The sequence below is a fragment of the Equus caballus genome, chromosome 28 (assembly GCF_041296265.1).
Source record: "Equus caballus isolate H_3958 breed thoroughbred chromosome 28, TB-T2T, whole genome shotgun sequence".
In the NCBI taxonomy this organism is placed as follows: domain Eukaryota; kingdom Metazoa; phylum Chordata; class Mammalia; order Perissodactyla; family Equidae; genus Equus; species Equus caballus.
This window is the reverse complement of record NC_091711.1, coordinates 39,212,309-39,224,981: the sequence shown is the minus strand read 5'-3', so window position 1 is coordinate 39,224,981 and position 12,673 is coordinate 39,212,309. Positions and strand designations below refer to the sequence as shown.

The window sequence follows — 12,673 nt, the reverse complement described above, 5'->3', positions numbered from 1 at the left end:
TCTCTTCGAAACACTAAAGAAGATTAGTGGACGTCAGACTTGGCTGGAAGGGTGGGTGAGAGGATCCTGGATGGCCACAGAGAAGCCTTGGCCCATTCGGAGGCCTTTGCTGCCTTGCCTCCGAAAGGGGAAATGAGCCACATGAGAGTCGCTTATGTTTGGAAAATAAAATGGAAGATTATTGGGCTTAACGTTTGGCGCTTTAAGAATGAGTGGTCAAGAGTCCATTGGACTTGATCCCTGGAGTTTGGACCCTTTGGGAGACTGGAACCTTCGCCCTTACTTGAGTTCATCAGGTTTTATTCAGCACCTGCATATGCTGGGCGACGGGGACCCAGCAGTGACTGGGACCCATCAAGGCCTGAACAAGCTCTCAGCTCAGCCAGAATGGGGTCAGGATGGCTGTCCGTGGAAGTGGTTCCGCTATTGAGGCTTTTGTTTTTTGTTTTATTTAAACATCACTCAGGGAACAACAAGCTGCTGAAGACCTGGTGGCTTCTGGGCTGAGTGGTCTTCAAAAATCGTCTTTCGTTTCTGATCCCGAGTTGGGTTTCTCAGCTGTCGTGATGTGGACTCAGGAAACCAGCATGCTGTACTCAGTGTACCCATCGATACAGTGGCCGTATAATTAGATCTCTTCAGTATGGTTGTTTTTCTGTGTTGGATTTCAGCAAACTGCACTTGCATGCTTGGGGAGAGGAAACCCCTCCTATCAAGAGAACCGAAGGGAAGGAACGGCTTCGCTGCAGGAATCCGAGGGTTCAGGTTGCCCCTGGTGTGTGGGAAGCTGGGGAGATGCTGTCTGCGAGAGGGCAGGGTCGGCGTGTTCAGTGCACAGTTCCCATCGGGAGGGCAGCCAAACAGTTCTGTCACCCTCGTCAGACCTGGGGGCGCTTCTGCGGGGATAATCAGCGCCTCGCAGTTTGGGAGGGGGTGACGCCCCCAGATCTGAGAAGACTTGCTCCTCTTTGCAGTTTCTCCCGGGCAGCCGAGTGCAAGCTTATTACCGAGTAGGTGAGGCACATGTGTGATCTCACTGTGCAAATATTGAAGCAATTAAAGCAAAGTCGAGGGTCCAGTGTGCATGACTGAGTGCAGATCCAGCCGGTGGCCTCTTACCATTGAGTGGCAGCTGCTTAACCTATTGCTCATGTGCCTCCGTCACTCCTGCTCTGGACATTAGACCTGGGTGGCGAGGAGGGTTACCTTTGGAAGGCTATTCTCTTGGACAGCCAGGTTCCCAGGAGGCACGATGTGAGTGGTAAACCTGAGCATTTGAACACTTCACTTCAACAAGCGTTGGTTGAGGACCCTCTCTAGGCAGACCCTGGGCTTGGGCAGCACCTGAGTAAGGAATGAGGGGACAGTCCCTGGCTTCAAGGAGTTCTAGGCACCACGGTGAGACAGGCAGAGAAGCAGTGGTTCTGGTTTCTGTCCCCTGTGTCTCAGAGGACAAGAGAGATGGGGCTGGAAGGAGAGTTGGGAGGCGGTGGTGGAAGGAGTTGGCTGGGGTCTGAAGGCCATGGGGATCTTGCTCTCCAGGTGCCATGGGCTGTCATTCTGCGTGGCGGAGTTCTTGAATCGCAGGATTGTCTTCAAGTTCTAACTGCTTTCTGCCCTGATTGACCAGTTGATCGATTCATTCATCAAGAAGTAGTTTCTATGCCCAAAGCCATGTATCTGTGGCCCTGAGGACAAGGGTGGTACTTTGTGGAGGAGAACCAGTTGGGCACTTGGGTCTGCCTGACACATGGTGCATGAGATCTATGCCCAAGACCCTTTGGACACTGGCCAGAGAGTTCCTGAGATGTTGGCTGGCTTCTCACTTAGGAGGAAAAGACCGCAGTGGGGCATTGGTTCCCAGGATTCTCCCTGAGCCTGGCTGTTTGGGGTAGTAGATCAGAGGATGAAATCTTGCCTCATTTGTCCCTCTCTTGTGGCAGTTAATCACTTTCTCCCTAGCCTCCTCATGGAACTCTTTTCCCCTCTCTCAGATTGGAAGCCCCTCCTGGCTAGTCCATGGTACTTTCTAACTGCTGACCTCACCACCTTAGAGTGAGGTCAGGGAGGATGATCTCTTTAAAATACAAATCCGATGATGTCACCCTCCCCCACCTCCTACCTCTTGTGGTGGCCTCCCCTTGTCCCTAGAATAAAGTCCACATAGCTCACTATGGCTGATAAGATCCTGGCTGAGCTGCTGGGCGAGTTACTGGGCTTATTTATTCCTCCAGCCTCATCTCCAGCTTCTGCGTCTCATATGCCATACACACATAGAAAGAGGGGATCTATGCACAAAATTCTGGTGTCATTTTTGATGGTCTGGGTTTCTTGGGTGCAGGGGAAAGTCAAAATTACCCCAGGCCCCGCCTCCTGCAGTCAGGCAAACGTGAGCATTTCTCAGTGTTCCCTGGGACTCTCAGGAGTCCTGGGAAGTCCCTCCATGGCCTCTGAGGAGGGATGGGCAAAGGGGGTGGGTTCTGGCACTCTGGTGCTAAATTCCTCACTGGCCTGTCTCTGGTCTGGTTTTCTTATCTGCTTAAGCATCAGCAGAGGCTTGGGTTGGAATTCTGCTAATGGAAACAAGCCCCAGCTTCTTCTGTAAGCAAACAGCATTCCTGAGGTGGGGAGGCAAGGGGCCCCTCCTCCCAGTCCTTGGCAGCTTCTGGCCTCTGGGCCTGGGGAGAGTGAGCACCTTAGGGTGGGGGGCTGCTGTGAGGTGGGCCCTGGTGGCAGAGTGGCTGACTCCTCCCTGTAGATCAGTGCTCTGATAGTCCTGGTGTTTATACAGGGAGGCTCCTGGAGGCCATTATCTTGTCTGAGCCTGATAGCAGTGTCAACCGAGCAGGTGACATCCATCTGCAGGGTCATTCAGCTGGTCACGATAAGCCAGACTCCAATCTGGCTCTTCTGCCACAGGCCCTGTGCACATCCCACCAGACAAGCATTTCCCAGGCCAGCATCCAGAGATGCTTTTCTTGTAGGATGTTCCCGGGCCCTAAGCCTGATTGGATGAAGTGAAACAGGTTTCCTTACTTCTGGCTTCTCAGAACCTTCCGCGTGTGTCCTGACTGCGGGTTTCTAGCCTTCCTCGGCCATGAAACCGCTTGCTTCGTGCAAATTCCTGTGGTTGGGAGTCTCCTGCTGTGCCCCATCCTCTGTGGACTGGTGTAACTTGCAGAGAGAGTCACCAGTCTTCTGGAAGCTTTTCACAGCCCCAGGTATCATTCTAGGAGGGATTAGGATTAATTAGGTCAGAAGGACAAGATAGAGGGGTTGGGAGGGGAGTTCCTATTAAGTGGCGGATTCTTTGCTGGGAACTTGAGTTGCAACTGCTCCCATAGTCTTTTTTTTCTTATTCTAAAGCTAGGAAATTGAGGTGTTAGCCTCAAGATCACAGGAATCTGGGGAGTGGGGGATTCAAAGCTGGGTCTTTCTGACTCCAAATTCGCACTCGTTCCACTCCATCCCATCACAATGTTTGCATTACAAACATTTATCTTGGGATTTGTAGAATCAGTGGTGCTCCACATGGTGGAGGGGGGGTTGGGGGGTGGGGGTGGAGGGGAGCGGGGGGGGGGGAGGGGGGGTTTGTCCAAGTTCATCTCTGTTCAGAGCTGGTTCCAAAGATGGGTGTCGGCAGCACTTGCTTAGCACATACAGACCAAGTGCTCCAGGAGAGGCAGGCAGGGCCGCCTTTTTCTGGATCTCAGTGAGCAGAGCCCACGCCAGCCAAGGTCATTTCTGGTGTGTCTGGTGGTAAATGTTAGCTGCCTGCACCTTGGTTAATCAAGGGGTGCTAGACGGTTCCAGAAAACTGAGATGGTTTCAGAAAACTGAGATGGTTTATTCAACCTTGTGCAGAGCTTCCTGGGGACCAATAAATTATCTTTACTCCTATCCCTCTTTGTAGTTTGAAAGCCCCAATATGCCTTCTTTCCCTTCTTGTTTTGGGGATATAAAAATTAGTCCATAAATGGTCTGGATTGTGTAGCCCATTAGGTGGTTGTGACCCTTGTGTGTGCTTTCAGCTTGGGTCTCCTTGTTCATTGTGGCTCTTTAACTCTGTCCCTCTGTGCGCAGCTCAGGGGGGTTTCCAGGCTCTTAGGAATCTTCGCCTTACTCCTCTTTCCTCAGCCTTGCCCTGTGCCTCCTTCCTTCATTCAGGGCACTTCGGCTGAGCACTTGCTCTGGGTCAGGCTTTGGGCTAGACATTTGAAGTCGAGATGAATGAGACCCAGTCCCTGTCCTCACATAAAACTGCAAATCGTGACAGTTCAGCTGTTTGTTACTGAGACACCACAGAGCACAGAGGGGAGGGAGGCATGGGGAGTCTTTTTGCAGCAATCAGGGAGAACCTTACAGAGGAGGGAGCGTTTGTGCTGAGATTTGAGAGAGGGTTTCCTGGTGCAGAGGACACTGGCTTCTTCGAAGGCCTGGAGCGTGAACAGAGTGGGACATGCACAGGAATTGATTATGAGGAGTTGGGGGTGACTGTCACTGGGGCAGCGAGGAAGGACGGGGGAGAGGAAGGCCAGGAGCACTAGGGGAGGTTCATGGGTGGGGTCACAAAGGGCCTCCTCACCTGCAGAGATGATTTGATTTTCTTCTGGAGGTGGCTGGCGCATTGTGCTGTTTTGAGGTGGCGAGTGATTTCAATAAAATAGGAAGTAGCATGAATAGAAATGGAGCTGCTGAGTCATCCTGAAGGCAGCTAGGGTGATGGGTTTGAAGGAGGTAGGAGGCTTAGGAGAAGGTTAGTAAGGAGGCAGCTGTGCAGCCTGGAAAGGAGGAGACGCAGGCCTGGACTGGAGTGGGGCGCCGGCGGTGGGGTTGGCACAGTGCTTGCTAATGGCCCAGGGAGGAGTTTCCGGTGATCATCTTGGGTGACCAGGTGGATTGTGTCTTTCTCAGAGATGGAGACCCAGTAGAGAGTGCAGATTTGGGGAGAGGAGCGTGGAGGGAGCTCAAGTGTGATGGTGCTTGTGGGTCCCTCAGGTGGAGACATCCATCTGGTGGGCAGTCGGGCATATATGAAGGGGCATGGGGGAGGGTTCTGGGTGGAAACATTCATCCGGGTATCATCCTTGGGTCTAATCATGGTTTGCCAAAACTATTCAATAAATAGCATTTGCTGGAATTCCCTGCGCGGTGGGTGAGCTGAGACAGCCACGGGAGCGCTCCCTCCCCTCCCCCAGCATGGCTGCTGCTTGTTCTCCATTAACCACCTGGACCTCTCGATGCTGGTGGACTTGGCTTATGAATCACTGGCTGAGCTGTGTGTTAGAGGCTCAGGAGGTTCATGCCCTGCCTGCAGAGGCAAGTCAGCCTCCTTTGCCTGATTTTTCTTTTTTATTGGGCATTTAGGAATCTTTACAGTCCAGTCCAGTAAGTGAGTTCTGGTCAGATCCTTTAAAATACGGTGTATTATAAGGGACAGTCACTCCTTGGTGACAGCATCATCCATGATGATCCTGGTTTGGGCCCTGGGAATCGTTTTGCTCTGAGGACTTCTGTTTTAAGGAGACTGGGCTTCTGCACTTCAGAGTTGAGAGAGTTCTTGCGAAGAAGGGGTCTGGCATCTGTGCCACACCTGCTCATACTAACCCTTTAAATCAGTGGTTCTCACCTGGGAGCGAGTTTGCCCCCCAACCCCCACCTTTGGCAGTGTCCGGAGACATTTTTGGCTGTCACAACTGGGGACCGAGTGCGACTGTCATCTAGTGAGTGGGTGGAGGTCAGAGATGCTAAATATCCTGCAATGCACAGGACAGCCGCCCACAACATAGACTTCTCTGGTCTCAATGTTCCTGGAGCTCAGGTTGAGAAACCCCGTCTCAACTGATCGCGGTATTTTATGGTTCACGAGAGACTGCACTCTCTGCTCCCTTGGCTTGGGATCCTTTTCTACCATCTCTTCTCTCCCCCATTAATATTCTACCCAGCTTACTGTCATCTCCATGAAACTCTGCCTTGAGCTTCCAAGTTTTCCACTGAATTACCCCTTTCTCTCTGTCGCTACAGCAAGTCGCTTGTTCCTCTGTCTTCCTTCACTGAGCCTTGTGTTAGAGCTGGTTGTTGACACGGTCTTCCCCTCTGCAGTGAAGGTTCCACAGAGACAGCTGTCCTGTCTCCTTGTTACGTACATTTAATGAGTCTACGTTGAATTAAACAGCCTTGCGAGATAGAGAAGGTGGCATGAAATATTATCTGCATTTACACTTGAGCCAGAGAGGTGGCGCGTGCCCAAGGTCACACGGCAAGTGCTTCTTCTTCACCCATGTGGCAAATCTATCTGTTGGGCAGCTGCCGTGTTTGGTGTTGGGTGCAGTCGTGAACAGGACAGAAGAAAACCAAGGAGCTTGCTTTTTGACCACTCTATGCTCTGTACAATCCCAGACTGGCCCTTTAACTAGGGTATCATGTCATCCCACACATTATAAACTCCTTGGGTCCTTTACACCTTTGTCATGATATTTTTGCACATAGATCCTCAGTACGTATTAGTTGACTGAATAAGTAAATCTAATGGGTTTGAAAGTTTCTGTATCATTTCAGCAACTCCTTTCACAGAACCTTCCTTGACAGTGGAATTCAGGCACCTTGATAGTTTCATAACTATCATTTAACTCAAGAGCAGTGGCTGTAAGGACAAAGAGAAGGGACATGTTCATCTGTGTTCCCTGGGATAGAATTGGGGATGAAAACGCAGTCAGAGGAGGTTGCCTGTGTACATCAATGATTAAGCTGGAACGGGGCTCTGGTGTCTGGGTCGAGGCCACCTGGGTCTCTGAACCGGAACCTCGGCTCAGAGAATTTAAAAGCTTTGCCCGAGGTCACACCTCTCTCCTTCTGATCTTTAGCTAGTGACTTGCGTTGGAAGTGTGGAGTCCCTTGTACAAACCAGCACAAGGAGATGGGGTTTGCGGCTTCGAGTTGGCATTATTTGTGTCTGTCTTACTGGTTTGCTTAACCGGGGTCGGGGGAGGTTCTTAGTTATTTTCTCAGCACGGCTCCCTGCTCCCGAGAGCTCAGGGGAAGGCAGTTCAAGTGGACACTGAGCAGGGCGTTGAGGCCGAGTGGGTCTGAGTTTGAACCTGGGTTTTGTGACCCGTCTGAGCCTCATTTCCCTCACCTGTAAAATGATGATATATATACCTTATGAAATTGAGTGAGAAAATGGAGCGTAGTAGCAGGCCCTAGGTACGTGGGAGCTTTAAGATGAGTTGGGATGACTTCAAAGTTCCAAGCCTAGGACTTGGCCCAGGGAAGGCTTTACATAAATCCTAGTTGTCTAGGAATGGAAAAGCTCAGTGTTTGCACTGGTGATTTTTCCTAGTAGAATAAATTCTGTCTTTAAGGGGCTAGCAGTTTCTTTTCCAAACAAGTACATAAGTAAGTAAAAAGAGAACCAACTGGAGGGAGGGAAGGAGAGAGGGAGGGAGGGGATTCCTTGGGAAGACAGGAAGGAGTAAAAAGTCCAAATGGATGTTCGAGGGAAAGGGGAGAAGGTAGATAATCGAGGAATTACATTTTGGGTTGAAAGCAGAGGTTTTTGGTCAAGCTCTTTACTTTCAGTTTCATCATTTCCTGAGAGTCCTAATTTAGCCTCTGGTTGCGTCCTCTCGATTATGGCCTAAAAAGGCAACTACTTGGGTTTCTTGGAGTTGGACTGGCAGCCGCAGGAAGCCGGCATGGGAACGGCTGGCCTCGGGATACGATCTCCAATGGGGGAGAGCTGCCTTCTTCCTCTTTAACTCCTTACTGGCCTGCTGACTCCTGCAGGTTCCCAGGGCCTCCTGAGGTTCCCTAATCTGAGCCACCGAGCTCCTTCCTGCAGACAGTGTTCTCTGTGCTGGCATGGGTACCCTGCTCAAGGGCCGTGCACACCGGCCAACCCTTTGGGATAACATTTTCCTAATACATCTCAGGGCCATGAAAATTTCTGGATGACCCTTTGCTCCAGTAACTCCACTTCTGGGAATTGATCTCAAGGTGGTCCACTAAATAAGAGGAAAAAACCTAGTAAGTGGCCGTTTTAAAAAAAAAAATCCCACAACTCTTTGGAATATTATGCAGCCATTAAAAGCGACCAACAACGAGACCTTGGAGTGAGGAGTCCTGGGTTCGTTCGAGTCCTCACTCGCCCAGCTTTGCGACTGAGTGGAGTTACGTCCCTCTCAGAGCCTCTGCATCATTACCTGTAAAGTGAAGCATTTGGATAAAAATGATCAACAAGCAAGCTATGGTCCTGTGGGGAAATGGTCATAATAAGTAGGGAAAATGCAAAATGTGAAACTCCATCATCTCCCTGTAATAGTTAAAAATCAAGTGTTTCTATGAATCAGAAGTAGAAGGGACCATTAAAAAAAAGAGGAAACTGGTTTCTGCGGGGAGAGTGTCAGGAATTTAGGGGGGTGTTTTTGCTTCGTTTTGAAAACCTTTATATTACGTACAGTTTAACAAGAAGTTTCAAAGAGGCTGTTTCAAAAAAGATGTGGTCCCAGGACAGGGCTGGGAGAAGTGGCTGCCGTGTTTAGTAGACTGCCCCCCTAGTGTCTGTTCTCTAGAGCCTCTCATTTCATTCCTAACAGCCCTTGACAGCGGCGGCTCAATCCACCTGCGTCCCCAGAGGTGAGCGGTCACCTGTTAACCTGTCTGCGTAGCCGCCTTCCCTACCGGGCATACATGAGTCAGCAGCTGCCTTGCATGAGTCAGCAGCCGCTGGGCGCAGGAGCCGCCTCCTGACGCAGGTGGAGATGGGAGCTCAGCTGCAGCCCTGTGGCCCCCCAGTCATGGAACGGATGTTCCTGTCGTGGCCAGGTGGGAGGCCTTCATAGAAAGCCCATTGTTCATGGTGACCTCGGCGGCCCTCCCCACCAGCTTAGCCCCTGTATTGATCTTGGCACTGCTGCTCACCCACAGCGTTCCAGCAGAGCTGCTGAAACCAAATAGCTCTGTCCTTGGCCTGGCCCAGCAGGGCCCAGCTGTGTCTAATGAAAAAGTCTGCTTGGAGCGAGACTCTTAAGCCCACCGTTCATGGGGGCCTAGGCATGCCTGGAGGCAGCGGGTGCAGCCCTCTGTGTCGGTCCAGCTCTGAGGGGACGCACTGTGCCCCTCTGTCTTACAGAAGTATGGCTTGGCTCCAGGCCTCTGCCAGCCGTCAGGGGTAGACAGCGCTGGCCTGTAACTGCCTTCCCCCCCAAACCCCAAGTGAGGAGCCGAGGGTGGTGGGTCTGGTGGAGTTTTCCCCCTCCAGCGCAGACCCACTGAGGAAAGGGCTGAGCGGTGTATGGAGTTCCCAGGGTAGGCTGAGTGCCGAGGGCCTGAGCCTGCAGGGAGCCCATGTGTTGCCATGAGGCCAGGCTGCCAGGTCCTTTGCGGCTGGTCCCACCAGGGTTGGAGTTGCTGGGGTGAAGTGGAGTTTGTTGAGGGCCAGGTCTTCTGCCATCACTCATGGGCTACTTGGTGTTGACAGCAGCCAAGGGAGTGAGAATGTAGACTTTTACCGTGCTCTGCTTTATGACGGGCCACGTGGTCCACCCCAGGAAGGCTCACTCTCAGCCTCCCCACCTGCCTGCTAACGCTCAGTAAATGTTTGTTGAATGCCGTGGAATGCACTCCCCTGTACTCCCCACGTCAACTCAGCCCAGCTCTGGTGCTAGCCTGACTCCTGCCAGACCCCAGGCACAAGTGTGCTGGGAAGAGCCCAGGCCCGGGGGCCAGGAGGATCTGGGTTAGAACCTAGTGCCATGACTGGGCTGGGCGACCCTGGGCAAGTGACCTTCCCTCTCTGAGCCTGTTTCCTCATTTATACATGGGAATAATAAAAGCTCTTTTTTAGGGTGATTGCTGGTTAAGTGAGGTTGTAAATAAACTGAGTGTGATGATGGCAGTAGTATTTAATGAGTGCCCCCTTCCCTCCTCCTCTGGGGCTGACCTTGTGAAGGTCATGCAACATCTTCGAGTATCTTCACTGGAACTCCTAATCAGCAGCAGACTTAGGATTTTGGGGGACAGGGTTCAAGGGAACTCCTTGTTGTGTATTGATGGGTTTGGGGTCTGCAGAAAGACAGAACCAGCAGCCCGTGAGGCCCCGTGCCCTGTGATCACTGCACATTCTTGAGCAGGGCAGTGCCACGATGGGGAGACTGGTTTCTGGAGCCTGGGTGGCGGGACTCGGGGGAGGCCCACTGGCCAGTGGTCAGATGGATGGCAGAGCGACAGAGGACAGCTGGTACTTATGCTGGCAGAGGGAAGCCTTTGATTTGCTTGAATGGACTGGCCAGTGCAGAAGTGAGGACAGCCGGAAGTAAGCTGGTGGTGCCCAGGGCCCTGCCGCCTGCCTGGCCCCCAGACCCACACGGAAGATGAGGGCCAGCCAGGTGCTCTGCCACCGTCCCATTCCTGCCCTGTCTGCTGCTGCCTGACTCTTGGGCCCTGCCTTCTCTCAAGGGGTGGACCTTGCAGGTGGATGGTGGCCCTGTCCCCCGAGAGGGTCTGCCAGGGTTTGCTTGTGCTGGGAATGTAAACAAAGCCACCGGCTGAGGGAGATGGGGAGGCTGCCAGGCTCTGCTCCTTGGACTTGCCTTTGCCCTGTTGTGGGGGCAGGGAGCAGATTTCCTGGAAAACAGCCTCTCCTGGAGTGAGTCCAGGGGAGCCCCTCAGCCTTGATCTGGAAACCATTTAATGAGCCCAGATAAGAAGGCCTGGGCAGCCCAGACTTTGCCTTTTGTTGCTCCCACCCAAGCCTCCAGCCTCCTTGGCATCTAAGTCGTTGTTGGAATCTGGAAGCATGAAGGCCCTTGTGACTCCGGATTTGGGGTCCTCCTGGCTTCCCTGAGGAGGGGCCCTTGCTCTCACAAAGGAAAAGCCTTCCTGTATCGTGAGCTAGGCAGTGAGCTTCTGAGTTGTTCCTCTGGTGGCCGTGGGCTGGCTATGTTTGGGTGTCTAAGCCCTGATTCCCGTTCACTCAAGGCAGCTGTCGTCTCAGCTGACCCCAGCCTGAGCCTTGGAGCAGGATTAAGCACTGTGGTGATGCTGCAGGAAGGCCACGGGACCAGGAGTTTGGAGTCCTTCCCTGGCGACTCTGGACTTACCTCCAGGGAGCTTCTGTTTCCTCATCTGTGAAACGGGATAATAACACGTGCCATTACCCACCTTACAGAGTTGTGATGAAGATCTTTCGAGATAGCAAAACCTGTGTGAAAGCCTTTCATAAACTATAAAACCACACAGATGTAAGGGATTATTATTTCATCCTCTTTGTTTCGCAGATGAGTTTTAAAAAAAGCAAACATTCATGTACTCAGGTTCTCCTGGCCCATCAATTATGAGGCTGGCCCTTTGACATCCGTGCCCCAGAAGGGAAGCCTGGCCTCCCTCTCCATGAGGTTGCCTGGAGCCTGACTTCTTTTCTTCTCGCCCTATGTCTTTCGGCTGTATTATCAAGATGGAATTAAAATCTGCTGGAAACATGTTGGTGTTTTATTTTCTGCTCTTGGTTGACTCTGTGAAATAAAAAAAGTTTCTGCAACTGGAAACTTCCACCATGTGCCGTTGTAGTCAGTTGCCTTTTGGGCTAATTAGAAACCTGTTTTTGTTGGAAGTCCCCTTAAATTGTGTGGTCGCTTTCCTGCCTTAGCAGCTGTAGCTTAGTGACTATAATTGCATCTGTCTTTGAGGTTCTTACACTCATCATTTGGCACAATAGTTGTTTATAGATTTGTTGGATTGTGTATTGCTCCTGAGATATGCCTTACCCATACACCTTATGTCTTCCAGAATTCCTGATAACAGCTTGTTTTTTCCAGCCATGTGCATCTTTCTTTCTAAAAGTGGAGAACGGGAAAATTCCGGCAAATTGTGCAGCCTGGTTCTCTAGAGTTGTACTGTACCGTGATGCTATACAGTTGGCAAAGAGAAGAGGTGGATGTTTGTGATGCTCGTGTGGCTGATGTAGCGCTATCTGATGTTTTGTCCTTTTTTCTTCCTTAGGTCCTGGCTGTAAGTCACCATGGCGCAGCAAGCTGCTGATAAGTATCTCTATGTGGACAAAAACTTCATCAATAACCCACTGGCCCAGGCCGACTGGGCTGCCAAGAAACTGGTATGGGTGCCTTCCGAGAAGAGTGGATTTGAGCCCGCCAGCCTCAAGGAAGAGGTAGGCGAGGAGGCCATCGTGGAGCTGGTGGAGAATGGGAAGAAGGTGAAAGTGAACAAGGATGACATCCAGAAGATGAACCCGCCCAAGTTCTCCAAGGTGGAGGACATGGCGGAGCTCACGTGCCTCAACGAAGCCTCGGTCTTGCACAACCTCAAGGAGCGCTACTACTCAGGGCTCATCTACGTAAGTGGGGCACGAGGGCTCTGAGGCGGGAGGTTCCAGGTCTGTCCCGTCCCCCTCCCATGCCCATGCCCTGGCTCTCTGGGGCAGAAGAGGACTTTAAGGAATGCTGGGGTGACATCCTTCAAGTTTGGCGTCTGAACGTCCTAATGGACTGTTCTCATAGCGTTGGTTTTGTCTCTTCTCTGTGTAGCCAAAACACAGTAAGGAAGCCTGTTTGACACCAACTGCAGTGAGAAGACCATGACATGTCTAGGGTGTGCCCACCTGCTGGTGTTGGTCCTCAGTCTTGGTGGAGAAGGGAGGGATCAGCCCAGCGTGGTCAGT

The 12,673-nt window shown here is 51.8% G+C and overlaps 1 protein-coding gene across 4 annotated transcripts in view; it reads left to right on the top strand.

Annotated features, from left to right (window-relative positions):
* The window catches only part of MYH9 (myosin heavy chain 9), a 91,214-nt gene that overhangs the window by 17,791 nt on the left and 60,750 nt on the right, over window positions 1-12,673 (top strand). For all 4 annotated transcript variants that reach the window (XM_023631247.2, XM_070253958.1, XM_070253960.1 and 1 more), the window contains exon 2: window positions 11,998-12,349. In XM_023631247.2, coding sequence (XP_023487015.1) covers window positions 12,017-12,349 — 333 coding nt within the window. In that variant the 5' untranslated portion in view covers window positions 11,998-12,016. The remainder of the gene's footprint in view (window positions 1-11,997; window positions 12,350-12,673) is intronic.